General features: G+C 41.5%; 1 protein-coding gene across 2 annotated transcripts in view; it reads left to right on the top strand.

Annotated features, from left to right (window-relative positions):
• ALLC (allantoicase) overlaps positions 1-17,397 on the top strand; it is a 31,332-nt gene that overhangs the window by 9,479 nt on the left and 4,456 nt on the right. For both annotated transcript variants that reach the window (XM_006112062.5, XM_089777060.1), the window contains exons 4-11: positions 5,003-5,090; positions 6,027-6,152; positions 7,578-7,657; positions 9,663-9,795; positions 11,210-11,365; positions 13,796-13,869; positions 15,683-15,791; positions 16,631-16,758. In XM_006112062.5, the coding sequence (XP_006112124.2) occupies positions 5,003-5,090; positions 6,027-6,152; positions 7,578-7,657; positions 9,663-9,795; positions 11,210-11,365; positions 13,796-13,869; positions 15,683-15,791; positions 16,631-16,758 (894 nt within the window). The remainder of the gene's footprint in view (positions 1-5,002; positions 5,091-6,026; positions 6,153-7,577; positions 7,658-9,662; positions 9,796-11,209; positions 11,366-13,795; positions 13,870-15,682; positions 15,792-16,630; positions 16,759-17,397) is intronic.

Genomic DNA, 17,397 nt, shown 5'->3' with positions numbered 1-17,397 from the left:
CAGAATGCTGCCCATCCTGGGGAGCTAGGCTGTCTCTCTGGCTTCTCTGGCTGTATAGTGAGCTGGATGCCTGCCAGTTGCAAAGCTGGGCAGCCTGGAGGGACCCCCAACTCTCCAATATCCTACCAGGCAGCTTGCCAAGAAGCTGGTAGGGAGCCCAGGAAAGCAGGCAGGAGGTGGGCATGCTGGCAGGAAACCAGGTTGGAAGAGACCTCAGGAGGCTACTGAGTCCAACCCCCTGCCCAATACAGGACCAATCACAACTAAATCATCCCAGCAAGGGCTTTGTCAAGCACGGCCTTAAAAGCCTCTAGGGATGGAGATTCATCAACCTCTCTAGCAAACCCATTCCAGTGCTTCACCACCCTCCTAGTGAAACCATGTACCTCTAAGACACTGCTCTGTGGTGCTGTACCCTGCTGCCTGGGCTGCAGCAATGCTCTGAAATAGCTCTGCTTTGCTTGGGCAGGTTCAGAAAGACAGCGGAGAAAGCTGTGAGGAGCTAGCTGCTGGGAAGCCTGTCCCACGTGGCTATGCTGATCCCTCATCCCTGTCCCGGCCCACGAGTTGGCAAAGCCAGGATGGAGCTTTGTTACAGCACAGACCTCTCCCGGTCTCCCCTCTCAGACCCACAGGTTTTTTTTTAACAAAGGCAGAGTCAGGCTGGAGTCCACAGATCATCTGCACGCTGACTACATGAGTGGAGGGGCTGGAGCTTAGAGTGGGAGCCTCTACAGCTTGAGCTATAAAGCCAGCTGGCTCTCAGCTTAGGCAGTAGAGCTCCCTTGTTCTTATCTCTTGCGGTAAGTGATCTAAGTGCCACTATACGGTACAGTGATCCACACTAGGGCTGTGTCTAGATTGGCATTTGCTTTTGCGGAAAAACTTGCAAGCTGTCTACACTGGCCGCTTGAATTTCCGCAAGAACACTGACGATCTCATGTAAGAAATCAGTGCTTCTTACGAAAATACTATGTTGCTCCCGTTCGGGCAAAAGTCCTTTTGCGCAAAAGCTTTTGCGCAAAAGGGCCAGTGTAGACAGCTCAGATTTGTTTTGCGTAAAAAAAGCCCCGATCGCGAAAATGCTGATCGGGGCTTTTTTGCACAAAAGCGTGTCTAGATTGGCACAGACGCTTTTCCGCAAAAAGTGCTTTTGCGGAAAAGCATCCGTGCCAATCTAGACGCTCTTTTCCGAAAATGCTTTTAACGGAAACTTTTCCGTTAAAAGCATTTGCGGAAAATCATGCCAGTCTAGACATAGCCTAGGTATGTGGGTTACACAACCCGCAATGGTGTTGAGGACCCCTCAGGGCTTTCCCAGTGCCTTGGATTGGAGCAGCCTTGCTGCACCTTCTCACCTCAAGTGCACCTTTTCACCTCTGCTCCAGAGCCAATCCCTTTGCTTGAGACTCCCTGGGCCTGCTCAGCCTGACACCAGCACAGACAGCACCAGCGGCCCAATTAATTCCCAAATCTTCCCCCATCTTGGGAAGTGGGGGAGGGAAATGTGATGCCCCTCCCTCCAAATCACAGGGCAAACTCCAGTGCCCCCCTTCTGTGGCCAGTAGGGTCCGGCACAGAGCTAGCGGAAGGTAGAAGAGCTGTGATTCCTCTGGACACCTCTCTGTAGCCCCCAGCCCTGCCAAGAACCATCCTACCTTGCCTGCCCTGATTCCTACACTGAAAAGCTAACTCAAAGGACCACTGCCTGCCCTGGTTGGAAGCAAGGAATGAAGCCCTTTCCCCAAAAGTCTCCACCTCCCTTGGACAATACCACTGGGGAGAGGTTCCCTGAGGCCCTCCTCAGTCACCAGAGATCCTTCAGTTTGCCCACGCCAATGCTGTCAGGATATGGCACTGGACTAGGAAGCAGGTGGAGGTATGACACTTCAGCCACTGCTCTTACTGATGTGAGGGCTCCATTTACCCACCCCCTGGAGCTTCTGTCTTCTGGGTAGCACAAGTAACTGGGTCCCGGGGATGGAGCCTCATGAGGAACCAAAACCAAAGTGCCTCCACCTTGAGAGCAGAAGACATATGTACCCAATGTGGAGAGGGTATTGGTAACCCAGAAGGATGCCAAGATAGCTCTTTGCTCTCTACAGCAGGGGAAACCCCTCTGGGATGTATCCATTATCTCTGGAAGAACCCACCCTTGCAGCGCCAAACAGGAAAAACAAAAACTTTTCCCTGTTTCATCTTCCCCACTCATGGCCCCACAGACATTCACAGATGTTCATTCTCTCAGCCTGCTGATGTCCCAGGCAGGGATCGGTCTTATCCACTACTGAAATGCTGTCACCTCTGGGGAGGAACATGGCAGCTGTTAGCACATTAGGCCCTTAAAAAGTGTGTTTGATAGAAGCTTAAAAACATTTATAAAACAAATGTGCCTCATAAGAGTGGTCTCTTGTAGCTTCCTATTTCTGCTCTAGGAGAGGCTTCCTCTACATTCTCCAGAGAAGGAGTTAATACACTTGTCCTCGTGGAATTCCTACATTTTGTATGAGATGAAGCAGCATTTAATTAATGGGCATCTCAGTATCTTTGCAAAGCAGCTGGAATAAACTTGCGCCATTTCTCTGGGATGCAAGCGTCATCCCCAGCCCAGTGCACATCCCTCCATCTGCCGTGACCCTTTAGAGAAGGCGCGCTACTCCACATCAAAGCTTGCCCTGAGCTCTCAGACTGTCACAGCAAACCCCGGTGGAGCTGTTCCTCTCCCTTTGTGCACTTGCTCTGGTCCTAGTAAGTAGGAGAAGCCTTAAAGATCCTGCAGATGGATAATTTTTAGTCTCAGAGGGGGAACCACGTTAGTCTGAGTCTGTAAAAACAACGAGGAATCCTGTGGTACCCCAGAGACCATAAGATCCATCTGGACATCAGCTTTTGTGGGATGCCCCAAGAAATCAGCTCATCCCTAAGATGCCACAATCTGCCACATCCCTAAGGCACCTCAGGACTTAGCAGTGCAATTATTCATGGCCTTTTTGTAAAACATTAACTCTGAGCCTAGATCTTTTCCTGGGGGGATCTGGAAATGTGCAGTACTGGAGGGAGATGTGTCTCTTTGTTATACAGGCAGTACAAGATAGGGACTGTAGGTTTGTTCTTAAGTTGAATTTGTATGTAAGTCGGAACTGGTACATATTGTAGGGGAAACTCTAGCCAAACATTTCTCCAGAGCTCAGTTTTATTCTCCCACACCTCACTTCCCTCAGTCCTTTATTCTCAAGCTGAGGTGTCTGCTGAGAAAAGCTGCTCCGCATCTCCCTGGTCTGCTGGCGGGGGCGCTAGCTTCGCGTCTCCCTGATCTGCTGGGAGGAAGCAGCTAGTGCGGGGTTGCCTCACCCCGTTTGTAAGTAGGGATCCGATGTAAGTCGGATCCATGTAACCCGGGGACTGCCTGTACTGATGTTTATATTGAGCAGTGGCAAAGGGCTGTATCAAGATATCCCCCACATTGCACTGCACTGAAGGTGGGATCCTGTGTCGAGAATGTTGCTGAAAAAGGAAGGGAGGGAAGCCAGCACTGCTGGGACAGTGCAAAGACCCTGAAGACCTGCCTGTTCCCAGCCACACACTGTCCATGAAACACCTGGGACCAGACAGATTCCATGTCTCCCCTCCTCATTTGGGTGTGAATGCAAATGCCAGCCAACCTGCTGACACGGGAATTCGGAAGGGGAGGAACCATGCAACTGCCACTTGCAAATGGTGAAACGTTACATAACAGACTGGAGCAGGCTCCCAATACACCTGGACAGGTGTAACAAGTGAGCAATTCAAGGCAGATCATTAAGACAAGAGGCCCCTGGAAGGAGGATATGGCAGGGGGGAAATTTCGTCATGTGAAGCCCATTCAGCCAAAGCAGAGATTAAATTTTATTCAGACTTCAGAATCTAGCAAACCCACCCTTAATCCTGGGGTCTCATTGCCAAATGAACAATGAAATTATCCCATAGGAGCAAGCAAAGCAGTAACCCAGGAAGGGGGAGCAAGGATCAGAGATTAAAATAGCCTGTAGGATGCCTCCAGAAACAAAGGATCTGCTTCTGCATAGTTTTTTCCATTACTGAATCATTTAAACTTGTGTAAAGTGACTGTAATGTAGCTGTACAATGAGCCTGTGGGGAATAATGAAGGGAAGTAGCCCATCTTACCACTCTGACATTTTCATTGTGACATGTGGCTATTGCTATTTGTGATACAGGAAGCATCTGTATAGGCTTCATTAGATTTACCAAACTTTTTGATTCTTGATTACTGATTTATTTCAATTGCAGTCTCATTACTGATGCAATAATAACTTCTGAAAGGTATTCAGGTGTAATCAGAATTCAGGCATTACCCTACAATGGAAACTAGTGGATCAAGTGGGATTTCTCAGCCCCCTTCCCCCCCCAACTACCATTTCCTTTCATAACCTGCTAAATAATAGCACAAACATTTAGGAACATAGGAACCAAGAAGTGAAAGCGACCTCCTATGTCACAGAGTACAGTCTCCCGCTATTTGCCAACCACCCTGCCATATAATTTTTTTCATACACCTTTAGGTTAACTAGTTTTCTTTGCACACTTTCTTCCTCTCACTGCCTCTCTTTTAAAAAAGCAACTTTAAAATACATTTTAGCTCTGATTAGAATTGATGATGAATTTCAACTAACCCATTTAAAATATAAATCTGTTAGCAAACAGTTCCTACAATCATTACATGTACAAAAATCCCACTGAAATCAGGGATTGATACCACATGTGTAACTGAAAGAAAAAACTGACCCATTGAAGTTAGGTCCTCAGCTGGAATAGATTGGTATAAATCCATTTCTAGAGACTAGAATGACATTTATATGCTCATTTACTAATAAAATCAGTCAAGAGGCTTGAAACCTGCATGTTCTATGTTAGTTAAAATTCTGTGCTCAGAACACGAGTCAATGGAGTTGTACTGGTATAAGAGATGACAGAATATGGTCCGTTGTTCTTATTTACTTTTTAGAAACAGAGTCCAATTTTTAAAGCAGATGAATTTACAGATTATGGCAAGTGGATGGACGGATGGGAGACAAGAAGGAAAAGGATTCCAGGTAATATGGTTAATAATAGTCAATTAATAGTAACACTATAGGATATGAAGGGGCTGAAATTGATGGATCTCTGTATGAAGCCTTCCAGTTTTGAGAGTGGTGAGCTTGAAGCTGTTGGGACTGAATGAACCAGAAACTCCAACAATAAATCTTTCAAAATGTGAACCACCACATGGACTAAAACTACTGGCTTGGGTTCGTCAGATCTGTATGAATCCAGACCTTCAATTTTTGCAGAGTCCTACTGAATGGCAAGAGTTTAAACGGTAGATAAATTCATGAATTTCATGTGTAAAATCTCCAGAAACTCCTTACAAACATCCTGGGAGTTTAAATTCTTTTTTTGCTTCTGTGGCATATTCTGATGGCCCATTTTGTCATGAACCACTCGTTTGTTTTGTTTTTAATTGAAGTACAAGTACTTTATATATTACTTGTAGTGATCTGGAGATGCTCCTAAACCTGCAATTGTTCACTCCAAAAAAGAGATAGGCCTAAATTAAAACATTCGATCTGAATATCTACACTTAAAAGTATTCAAAATCCACACTTAGAGGGCTTTGTCTGAATTTTTAAAAGGTCCCCTATTTTTATAAAGGTGTGAACCAACCTCCTGAGTACAGGTATATTCATAATTCTGAGATTTTGAAATCCAGATCCCGGAGAGGCATAAGGATCCTGCAGAAAAAAAGTTTTTTGTTTAAAACGGCCATGGCCACACTGCCTGTTTTTGAGCAAAAACCCCTAGCACAAAAATGGAACGAAAGAGAGTATGCAAATGAAGCACAGGAAAATGCTAATTTGCACTTCATTTCCATTGCCTCTTGCCACAAAAGTCATAGTGTAGACATAGCCTAAATATTGGTTAAATGAATTGCCACTTTTATTCATTGGTGGCGTATTAAATTTGTTAGAAGTTTGTCCTCTGTCTTTCAGGACACGATTGGTGTATTATCCAATTGGGAGTACCAGGTATTATCCATGGGTTTGAGGTAAACACATCTTTCTTTGCTGGAAACTGTGCTCCTCGTATATCAATTCAGGCAGCATGTTTGACACAAGGTAACTAATAAAATAATTTCTAGAAAGCCTCCAGATGTCTTAGCAGAAGCAATATTTGCTCTCTATGTTATAGTGCTAATATTGGATCCTTATTATTGGGAGAGAGGAGTTACATTGTTTTGTACAGTCGACAAAATAAATTTAAGGAATTGCAAGGTTAGTATTTGGAATGATATAATCCCTTGAAATATCACTTTGTGAAAACAGCATTTCAGGTAATGGTGCCAGAAACACTGGGTGATCAAGGCTGTGAATGATGGGAGGGCACACCCGTTGCTTTCACTGATTTATGTCACAAGTTCACATCACTCACCCACAGTATTGTGTGCTTAATAACTAAACACATTTTAAATAATCACACATTTTAATTCTAAGGAAATAAAATACTCCATATAGGGCTAAATCCAGAGTCCAACAAATCAGCCTGGGTTGGGTGCCAAGCAGATATACCATGGGAGAAAACCCATCATCCTTCCCCAGGCTTTAGTTGGCTCAGGAAATACTGCTAGAATTAAATTAATGCATAGCTTTGTATGTGGCCTTTCCACAGAGAGTGATGGGGAAAAACTGTGTAGGAGCAAATCTTTTAGCATAACTGCTCTCCCTCCTGCCTTTGCTCTATCTCCTTTCCCTGCCTGTTGCCACGCTGATTCCTTGAGTGGTCTTCCATGATTCACTTATGTTATACATCTCTGCTGTGCTCATCCACTGTTAACCATTCAGCTCTCCCTTTATACTGCACTGGTTCCACTGCTAGGGATCACTCTGGGGCTGCAGAAGAAAGGGCTGGATTTGGCTTAAAGAGAAAAATCTGACCTACTCTAAAACAAAACAAAAATAATTAAAATAATTAAGCTAAATGACTTATTTTTGACAATAGACATAATATATCAAATACAGGCAGTCTTTGGACTTATAACACATTTGGTTCCTGAAAACTGTGTTGTAAGTCAAAACATTGTAACTTGGAACCACAATGCACTCTGCTGTGGGACCAACCATCGTAAAGTCAAAAACAGCGTCGTAAGTTGATTCAGGCTGTCAATTCAGAAATGTGGTAAGAGCTGTTCATTAAAAGTCAAAGTTGTGATGCTGAGGACTGCCTATTCGCTTTCAGCATAATATATTTTGTAGGCATGGTACACCTAAAATAAGTATTCCTATAACATGTTCAGATTCTTGGGATGTTATTACTCAGCTGACCAAATAGTGCTGTTCCTACTTCTGTCATTCTAGATATTTTAAAAAATCTTAGAGGGTTAGCTGTGTGAGTCTGTAACTTTAAAAACAACAAGTAGTCCTGGGGCACCTTAGAGACTAACCAAAAATATATTGTATCATGAGTTTTTGTGGGTATATATTTTAGTTTAAAAATATTTCAAGAGCACTAGTTATTGACTGTGTGTGTTTATGTTGCTCCGTCAGTGGATTTATCAGAGTTTTGCCCAAGAGGAGACAGGATAGGCACTGCAGCTTCAGATGAAGAGTTTCAAGCTGTCAAGAAGGTATACTACTTTGGAGGCTGGGTGGTTCTTAGGATTTAATGGAATACAAAAGCTTGTACTTCTACCTCACAGTTTCAATTAGGCCTAATTTGATTATGAGTTAACGTTGAATTTTGATGGCTTTTCAGAGATCTATTTTTAAAATGAGTGTTAGTCTGAATCCAGATCCTTGTGAGCAGATGTTTATAATAACAATTGTGCTGATGGCTTTGACAAGCACATTGCCTATGGCAGGGTTAGCAAAGAGGACAACAATTTATTGAGCATGGAAGGAAATGGAATGATCCATTCACATTTAGAGGTGGCTCTTCCGAAATGCTGTTGAGACATAATTGTTGGACAGCCTAGGGAAGATTGTGTGCCTATGCTATATCTCTGCTTTTAGGTACAGGACTTCATTTTCTAGGGCTGGCACCTTTATTTTCAAGAGTTCTCAAATTACTTAAGCTACACCTACACTGTGACACTATTTCAGAATACAGGCAGTCCCCGGGTTACGTACAAGATAGGGACTGTAGGTTTGTTCTTAAGTTGAATTTGTATGTAAGTCGGAACTGGTACATATTGTAGGGGAAACTCTAGCCAAACATTTCTCCAGAGCTCAGTTTTATTCTCCCACACCTCACTTCCCTCAGTCCTTTATTCTCAAGCTGAGGTGTCTGCTGAGAAAAACCGCTCCGCGTCTCCCTGGTCTGCTTGGGGGGGGGCGCTAGCTTCGCATCTCCTTGGTCTGCTGGGGGGAAGCAGCTAGTGCGGGGTTGCCTCACCCCGTTTGTAAGTAGGGATCCGATGTAAGTCAGATCCATGTAACCCGGGGACTGCCTGTACTTCTGGTATCCCAAAATAGCTATTCCACGTCTTTTAAACAAGCCTGTTATTTCAAAATAGCTTTTGAAATAAAGGGCTCACTATTCTGACATCCCTGTAAACTTCATTCCACGAAGATTAAGGGACATTTTGGAATAGTGCTCTATTTCAAAATTTGGCACTCTGTAGACAGCACCTTACTAATTAAAAAAAATAAACAGGCCACTAATGGGAAGTAGCTAATCTACATGGCAGTTTAGTTATACTCTACAAAACTTTTCTTCATTTAATTCCAGTTTGTCCCAATGAATCTGTTATTTACTTGGGGCCTTATTTGGATACCCCAGTTTTTAGGTGTCATACTTTAGACACTTTAAATATCTTAAGTTGGGTATCCAGACTTAAGGCATCTTGAAAATGGTGACTTAAAGGTCACATAGGATGTCTGTGAAAGATCTGGGAATAAAAATTCAAGCTCCTGACACCTAATCACAAGATCATTCATCCTTCCTCCCTTGAAAGCTATGGGATATTTGCCCAAGAAAGGATTGCAGAACCAGACTCACCAAGTCTATGCTGCATTACACATGAATTTCAGGTTGTTCTAGGAATATGTACTAAATTTATACTAGTGCAAATCCAAAGTCACTATTCTGAAATCAATGGAGTTACTTCAGACTGACATCAAATGTAACCAAGAGCAGAATATGGCCCCTTTACTCTTTATTTAATTTTTTGTTTTGCAATTTAAAGCTCCTCTTCAACATTGTATTAGCACCATGTAGTTAGTTAGGAGTTTTAATGAAAAATTGGGAAAATAAAAAGTACTTCCCTATGCACTTAATCAAAGAATACCCCACCTTTATTTGAATGGTCAGTCCTCAGAAATGGCTGATTTATTTCAAACAGTCTATGATGAGAGATAAATTTCTTCAACAGTTCAAACCAAAAGTAGTTATTTTAGTAATGTATATAGTGCTGATCTATGGGGTTTAAAATGCCAACACTATACCAAACATACCTGCAAAACACAGGTAATTAATAAAGAAATTCTAAAAAGTATGGTGTAGAAGAATAAGGACTCAGATATTTCAGAATATACTGGGCTATATCGGTCCTAATTAATAAACATATGGACTAAAGAAAAAATATCCTTTACTTTGATCTGGACAACTAATTAATTAATATTTGTTATTAGGTGAAGTCAGATGAATGGACTCTTCTGGTTCCTATGAAAGAGTTAAAACCAGGATACCTTGATACTAGCCACAATTATTTTTCTGTCAGTTCTAAGCAAAGATGGACACACATAAGGCTCAATATCTATCCAGGTAATATATGAGAGAGCGTGTGTGAGAAAGCAACTAAACTATAGCAGTGTTTCTCATCCTTTTTTTTTTATAAAGTATCCTTTAAAAAGACTTACAAGCCCCTCCCCCCCAGTACCTACAGTTTTCAGACACACAATTTTTTTTCTATCATTGCAACACATTTGTTTAAACAACTTAATCGTGGCGGGCGATGACATTTTTGGGTGTAAAAAAAAATACAAAAATAATAAAACGCTGTAAAACTTAAAACAAAAATTCAGTTTTCTCCGAATTTCAGTTGTGTTGACGTACTCCCAGAATTCTCTTGAGTATTACCCCTAAGGGTCCCCGTATCACTGGTTGAGAAATACTGGACTATAGTACTGTATTTAATTTCTTCATGGTTGGTTCTGTGTCTATCCAATCACATTTTCTGCTGCCATCAGAGCAGGAGGAGACCAACTAGTTTAAAATAAATTAACTAACAAAGAGCTGGGCTACATATAAGACTTGGTATGCGAACCAGGTTTTTGCTACTTTTTATAGGTTAATGGGATGATCAAGCAGAAACAAAATAGAGCAATAGGCTGTACAGTCTGTTAGCAGGGCCTAATCTTTCTAATTACAAACCAAACAAGCTAACAAAAGCAAAAAGGTTACAAACAAAAGTCCCGCCGCCAAAGGGTTAGTGTAATCTTCATAATCTGTCACTTCTCCAACCACTAGTCACCACTGCCCAATTTCTAGTCATGACAGTTGCCCAGCTGAAATTTCTTAATATATCTGGCTAAAGGATGCAGTGTATAACACCTGCTTCTTTTGTAGCAAATTGTGAAATCGGAATTTAAAATAATACTTTGGCTTTTTAACAAATTTCTGATATGCTCATGAAAAGGCATACTCCTAAAAGTATCTTTGGGGCAATCATAGAAATGAAAGGCTGGAAGGCATCTCAAGAGATCATCTAATCCATCCCCACCACACTTAGGCAGGACCAAGAAAACCTAGATGCACAAATATATACAGCATGGTGTTGTTCTAAAGCTTGTTTGATGTTTTTATCAGTTTTGCCCTTTGATTTTCAGTGTGAATTTTATAAACTAAAATGCTACATTGTGGTTTAAGGAGATGTACAGTATTCTCAGATACTACTGCATTGTGGATTATTAGTTTGCTGACCCATGGAATGGGTATTCTACCAATCTTGCTGTTTATTCATGCCATAATAAACTACAGAACCTCTCTGTGAAAATCAGCTTTCACACTGAAACTCAGGGTCTTTTCTTTCATCCCAAAGTCTGTGGATTATCAGGAATGTACAGTTTGCACTTGCCGTTTATGCTATACATTGTTTCTGACTATGGATAAGCATGGTCTTCATGGTTCTATTCATTCTTAAAGAGAAAATCATCCACTGTAATTCTATTTTTGACAGATGGTGGGATTGCACGTTTCAAAGTGTATGGTATTGTGCAGAGAGACTGGTCTGCTTCTGGTCCTAATGACTTGGATGACTTGGTGGCAATGAAGAATGGAGGTGTTTGTGTTGGATTTAGCAGTGCTCAGTTAGGCCACCCAAGAAATATTCTAGGTAAGCTAAAGGCATTCTTGTTTCTGTTCTTAAATACTAAAAGTAAACTGTATTCACAGCATAAAATCATTAGGGGGTAGTCGTGTTAGTTTGTAATTTAAAAAATTGTAAAACGAGTGCTCCTGTGGTACCTTAGAGACTAACAAAAATATATGGATAGTATCATGAGTTTCATGGGCACAACCAACTTCAGATGAGTGGAGCAAGAGGCGCAGGGGGACACAGAAACTCCATAAATTTAAAGCTGAAAAAGAGCAATTTTTGCTCTTTTCTCATAATCTGAAGAATTTGGTTGTGCCCACAAAAGCTCATGATACTATCTATATATTTTTTGTTAGTGTCTAAGGGCATGTATACATTAGAAAATGATTTCAAAATAACTTATTTTGGAATAATAACTATTTCAAAATAAGATTATTCCCCAAGGAAAGCAAGAGTACAAATTTTGAAATAACCAGCCTGTTATTTTGAAATAATGGGCATGGTAGTATGGATGCTCCGCTTATTATTTCGAAAGAAGGAGGTTTATTTTGAAATAACTGCCTAGTGTAGACCAGGGCTAAGATGTTAGTGGATCACTTGTTTTTAATTTTTTTAAAAAAATTACAGATTAACACCGTCTTTAACTCTCTGTGCTGTAAAGTAGAATTTACTGAATTATGATCTTTTCTCAAACAAAACTCAGATAAGCTGCAGGTCTCGGTCCTACTTGCATAGCTATATGAGCCTACCAATTCAATAAATTTGTTTTGCTAACTTAATTTATGGTAGGGAAGATCTTCCATATAGACCATGATGTCTAATTCCATCTGTAAACAAGGATATCACTTTTAGGCCATGGCTCATTCTGTAGCCAGAACCCAGATTATTTTCTCCAGTGGCAAAAACTTTGGAAAAGGACTTTTAAAAAAACCGAAACTGCAAGGATTTCAACAGGGGCATTCCCCTGTAGCATGTATAGAATAGGGTTTTATTCCTTCCGCCATAGAAAAGCTGTCCCAAACATGGCAGCTACCTTGGGATCTGTGAGATACATCCGTATAGAGGTTCTGAACTCCCAGGTGTACTCTTCCCATGTACTCTGCACCTCCCTGGCAGTGAGATTCCACTGGAGCCATATACCAGAGATTCCACATTGGCCTCAAGTGACTTGCAGGGACTCCAGGGTGGTCTGGAATGAAAGATGAGGAGGTTCTGTAAAACAGTAAATAGTCTGGGGCTGTATTAACTTTTCCAATGAAATATTACTGGGCTGGGGCAGATTGTAATATTTCCATCACTGGTCTGTCCAAATTCCACACCCCTTCTCTCAGCGATCCCAGATCATGTGGAGAGGGGGTCTGGAAAGTCAGGGGAAAAGAAGAAATGGTGCTTTGGAGGTACCAGAGCCTTCTTTCAACATGGAAAAGGGAGATTCATGGGTGGAGGACTTTTTCACATGTTGCTCTTGGGGGATAGAGATAGAAATGTAGCTGTGTTAGTCTGGTGTAACTGGAACAAAAAACAGGACTATGTAGCACTTTAAAGACTAATAAACCATCTTGTTAGTCTTTAAAGTGCTACATAGTCCTGTCTCTTGGGGGATATGATCTGTCCTCTCTTTTGATGATCTCAGTCTATGTCTCCCTGGAGAAGTGTCAACATTATAAAGTCCATAACCACTGGTAGTCTCAACAGACACCAAGGAATTGAATTGAGCACCGATGCAGTGGTAGCACACATGGTGAAGACACTTTATGCAGACAGGAGAGAGCTCTTTCATTAGTATAATAAAACCACCTGCATGAGAGGAATAGTTGTGTCAATGGGAGAAGCTCTCCCACTGGCGTAGCACTGTCCATACTGGTACTTACATCAGTATAGCCTTCATAAGTTATACTGCTACGATCTATAGTGTATACAAGCCCCCAGAGTAGGAGAGACATAGTTTTGAAAGGATAGAAGGGATAACTTGCACTTGTAGGAAGCCAAAGCCGGATGAGCTAATGAGAGAAGAAAGTAAAACATAAATAGGCTGAGCCAGGGAGCGCATGAAGGTTGGGGTCAGTTGCTGCTGAGGGGAGAGGCTGAGAGCTAGGCTTGGAACTCAGGGGCAGCTTGGGTTGGTGGCTGGATAGTTGAACAAAGTTGTAAATACAGACTGAAAGGGAAGGGCTGGAAGTTATATTGGAAAATGAGGGAGAAGAAATAAGGAGAGAGGAATGCCTTCAGGTAAGCAAGAAGAAAAAAGATTAGAAGCACCTGTGTCTGCAGAAGAGGGCACAGAGAGGGATGGAAAAGAGTAAGGAAAAAGACCAGCATCTTCTAATTTTCAAATCACTAGTTTAAGGTATAAAGATAGGAGATGTTAATCCCTTGAAAATGTCAGAATGGATTAGCTGAAGTATTGGAAATATATTGAGCTAAAAATACAGTTACCTATTTTTGCAGGGCTAGGAAGAGCAACTTCCATGGAAGATGGTTGGGAAACAGCAAGAAGACTGGACCGGCCACCAGTTTTAAAAGTAAGGAATAAATAAGATAAGGAATAAATAAGATTTTGTTTCTAGATCTGTTTACAATTCTTTTTTCTATAAATACTTAATTTTAAATCCTCAAGAGGTATATATTTGTGTATGTGTGAGTTAGTGAAATTTGAGAACATTTAAAAGAAATCTGAAAAGACATTTTTCTTGAAGAACATCGTGTGTTCTCAGGAGATAGCAGCCTTTCATATTGTTCCTATTGCACTATATTCTCTAGGTCTAGTTCAAAGCTATTAGGCTCTATAAGGTCTCCCTTTTTCTCACCATCTCTGTCTGGATTCTTAACCTCTCTTGATAATGAAATGAACTATACTAAGGCGACAGATTATTATTACTAGAGCTCTATCACCTTTGGAACCCAGGTTCTTACAGATACAATAATAAAATTAAAGGATCTAAGCAGGTTTAAAGGGAGCAAATTATTAATGGCCTGATCCTGCATCCATTGCAGTGAATGGGAGTTTTTCCATTGACTTGACAAGAAGCATAATTGAGCCTAAATAATGGAAAGTAGGTTGGGTGCTTATCATAAGAATTACATGTGCGGTGATATGTGGAATGATTGAAATGCTAGCAATTGCAATCTGAAAGTGATCTCTTTGTTTACTTTAGTTCACTTTTGTATACTAAAACTTTTAGATTAAGGTGATTTTGGCTTTCAGACTAAAAAAAAAATGATTTATTTTTTTAAAGACATTATCCAAATGCTGACCTGCAAACCTGAAAGCATTTTATAGCCTTTCCATAATAAAACATACTAAATCTCTTATGAATTCTGTCTTTTAAATCTACTATATGTTTGAGAAAGTTTTTGTCTATCTGTCCATGAAGCTGTTTGTTCAAGAACTCCTTCTAAACTGTAAGAGCTGGGACCACCAAATTTAGTATGTAGCTTCCTCTTCTGATAACTGATAGCAAACTCAGGGTTTATTTGTGCCAGGACAATGGAATGTGATTGTTTCTCATCAAATGGAAAGAGAGGGCTGTGGTAGCAGGGACAGTTATATTCCAGAATGACCACAGGGGGGCAGGAAGCAAGAGCACTCTTACTCCCCTGACAGCCACAGAAAGCCACAGAGTAACTGCTGGCTGAGCAGCGAGACTCCCATGGTTCAGGACCTGCCCCGGGGAGTAACACTGTCAGCGGGTCAGGCAGCACAGCCCCCACTGCATCAGGCTGGCCCCGGGGAGCAGCTGCCAGCCACTCTTACCCCTTGACCTGAGCCTCTGACCCCTGCCCTAACTCCTGCACTTCACTTTCTCTCCTCTGTGTCTCCCACATCTCCCAGCCTGCTGCCCTGATTCCTGCACCCCCCTGCCCTAACTGCTGCACCCCATCCCCTCTCCTGAACCCCCCACACACCTCATAAACCCCTTTCCTCACTCCTGCACTCCCACCCTCTTCCATAACCCAGCACTCCCACATCCCCAATCCCCTGCCATGACTCCTCCACCCCCACACCCTCAGCCCCCTGCCCTGAAGGACCCACTGAGTAAATCTTGTAGTGAACTATATTTTTATTGATCTGTAGACTCCATATCTTAATATGACTAAACCAATCTGCGAAGGTATCTGGAGAATATAGTTCTTTGCAGGAAAAAATTCTCATTGTTAGAAGGGAGGTGGGAATCTTGCATTTCATGAGATTCATTCAACAGTTTAAAAAGTAAAATGCATTTTTAACAAACTAAGTTCAGATAATAAATGTAAAAATGTACCATATCTTGCCTTTGTCATTTTGATGTTTATGATTCACCAAACCATGTAAAAGGCTTTTCCCTCTTTTTTCAGGCTGATGACAAAGGTATCCTCCTCATGTCAGGGAGTGAATGGGCAGTTTTCCGGCTGGCACATGCTTGTGTAATAACTCACATTGAAATAGACACTCATCACTTTAAAGGTAAAAGAAATGCTCCTTTTTTGTCTCTTGTATTTTACTGATCATACAAAAAACATAATGTTGTACAGTAGATATATTGGTCAGGATCATAGGTTACTGAGCCACTGTGGAATTAAGGTGGCTTAGCAGTTGATTAGCTGAGCTTGGTGCACCTCAGATGTGCCTTCTGTGGGCACATCTGTACCACGACTGAGGCAGCATATAAGCTAATATAGCTTCCCTAAGTCAGAGAAGGATTCCTCAATACTGGGAGAATCTTTGAAGACATTCACTCAGTGACATGTTGGCTCCATTGAAGACCATGGGAATTTTGTCATTAAAATCCTGATTCCATTGAAGTCACACACTGGGTTTAAGTCTGGAGTAAAGCAGAGTGACTAGACTGGAGAATCTGAGCCCTTTATGTCAATTCTTGCAAAGATTCAAACCATATTTTTTTCAAGCAATAGGCTTCAGATATTTGTAGAAAAATTGTTGTATTCAACAAATACAATATGATGAATGGAAAATTTATGGAATAAATTATTCAGTGGACAATTTCCATGATTGGTCCTGATGATGGAGATAAGTGTATAATTCACTAATATTTAAATTAATACAAGCATCGTGCTTTTTAACAATTAAAATGTGTAAATAGCTTTTTAATTATTTGTCCAAATCTTCTTATTTTTTAAGCCATACGTTTAGTGTAAACTTACAGAATTAAATCTGTGTTTTGTGAAATTCATTACTCTGTGTTTCAGGTCTGAAAGTCTAAATTTATTGTATAAATTAACTCTATTTTAAGAAAATACTTATAATGTGATAATGTACAAAAGCACGTTGCTGTTTGCAATCAGGTAACTTTCCAGATACTTGCAAACTTGAGGCCTGTGTTCTGAACACACAAGAAGAAAAAAATTGTATAGCACAAAAATGGAACTTTAAACAGAATCCAAAATGGAGCCCTTTGCTTTCTGCTACAAAGGTAAGCCTTTTATTTCTAGATCACATGAGCACTGTGGACTATTAGCCTATAGCCTATTGGCTGTATTGAAATAAATGCTTTTAAAAAGTGTTTGTAGATTTGTATATGAGTAGATCGATTTCCAAACACTACCAGGGGAAAACTATACAGTATAGTAAGCAAAAGTGGGCACAGTCCTTGTTCTCAACAACCTGTTTCTTTTCATCTTCTTGGGAGTTGGAGAAGCATTATACAGTATATCCAGGCCCACTGACAGCAATTCTGGGTTCAAGTGCAGAACAGTTAATGCCCCCCTGCCCCATCTGCACCTGCATGGACATGGTCTACCTGACATTTGCACAGTGCTACACCTATGCTGGCTGGTGCCCAGTGAACTGCCAGTTGCACTGCTCGGCACGATCTTCTGGCATGGCAGGACTTCCACATGCCCACCTGGTAGGGTTGCCAACTGTCTAATCACGCAACCCCAAAAACCCTTGTCCTGCACCTTCCCTGTGGCCATGCCCTATACCACTCCTTCTCTGACCCCGCTCACTCCATCCCCCCTCCCTCTGTTGCTCACTTTCCCCCACCCACATTCACTTTCACCAGGAAAAGGCAGGGAGTTGGAGTGTGGGAGGGAGTGAAGAGTCGGGCTCT

The sequence above is a fragment of the Pelodiscus sinensis genome, chromosome 3, assembly GCF_052426305.1.
Source record: "Pelodiscus sinensis isolate ZL-2025 chromosome 3, ASM5242630v1, whole genome shotgun sequence".
Classification (NCBI taxonomy): Eukaryota; Metazoa; Chordata; order Testudines; family Trionychidae; genus Pelodiscus; species Pelodiscus sinensis.
The sequence above is the reverse complement of the archived record's forward strand: the minus strand, read 5'-3'. Positions and strand labels throughout refer to the sequence as shown.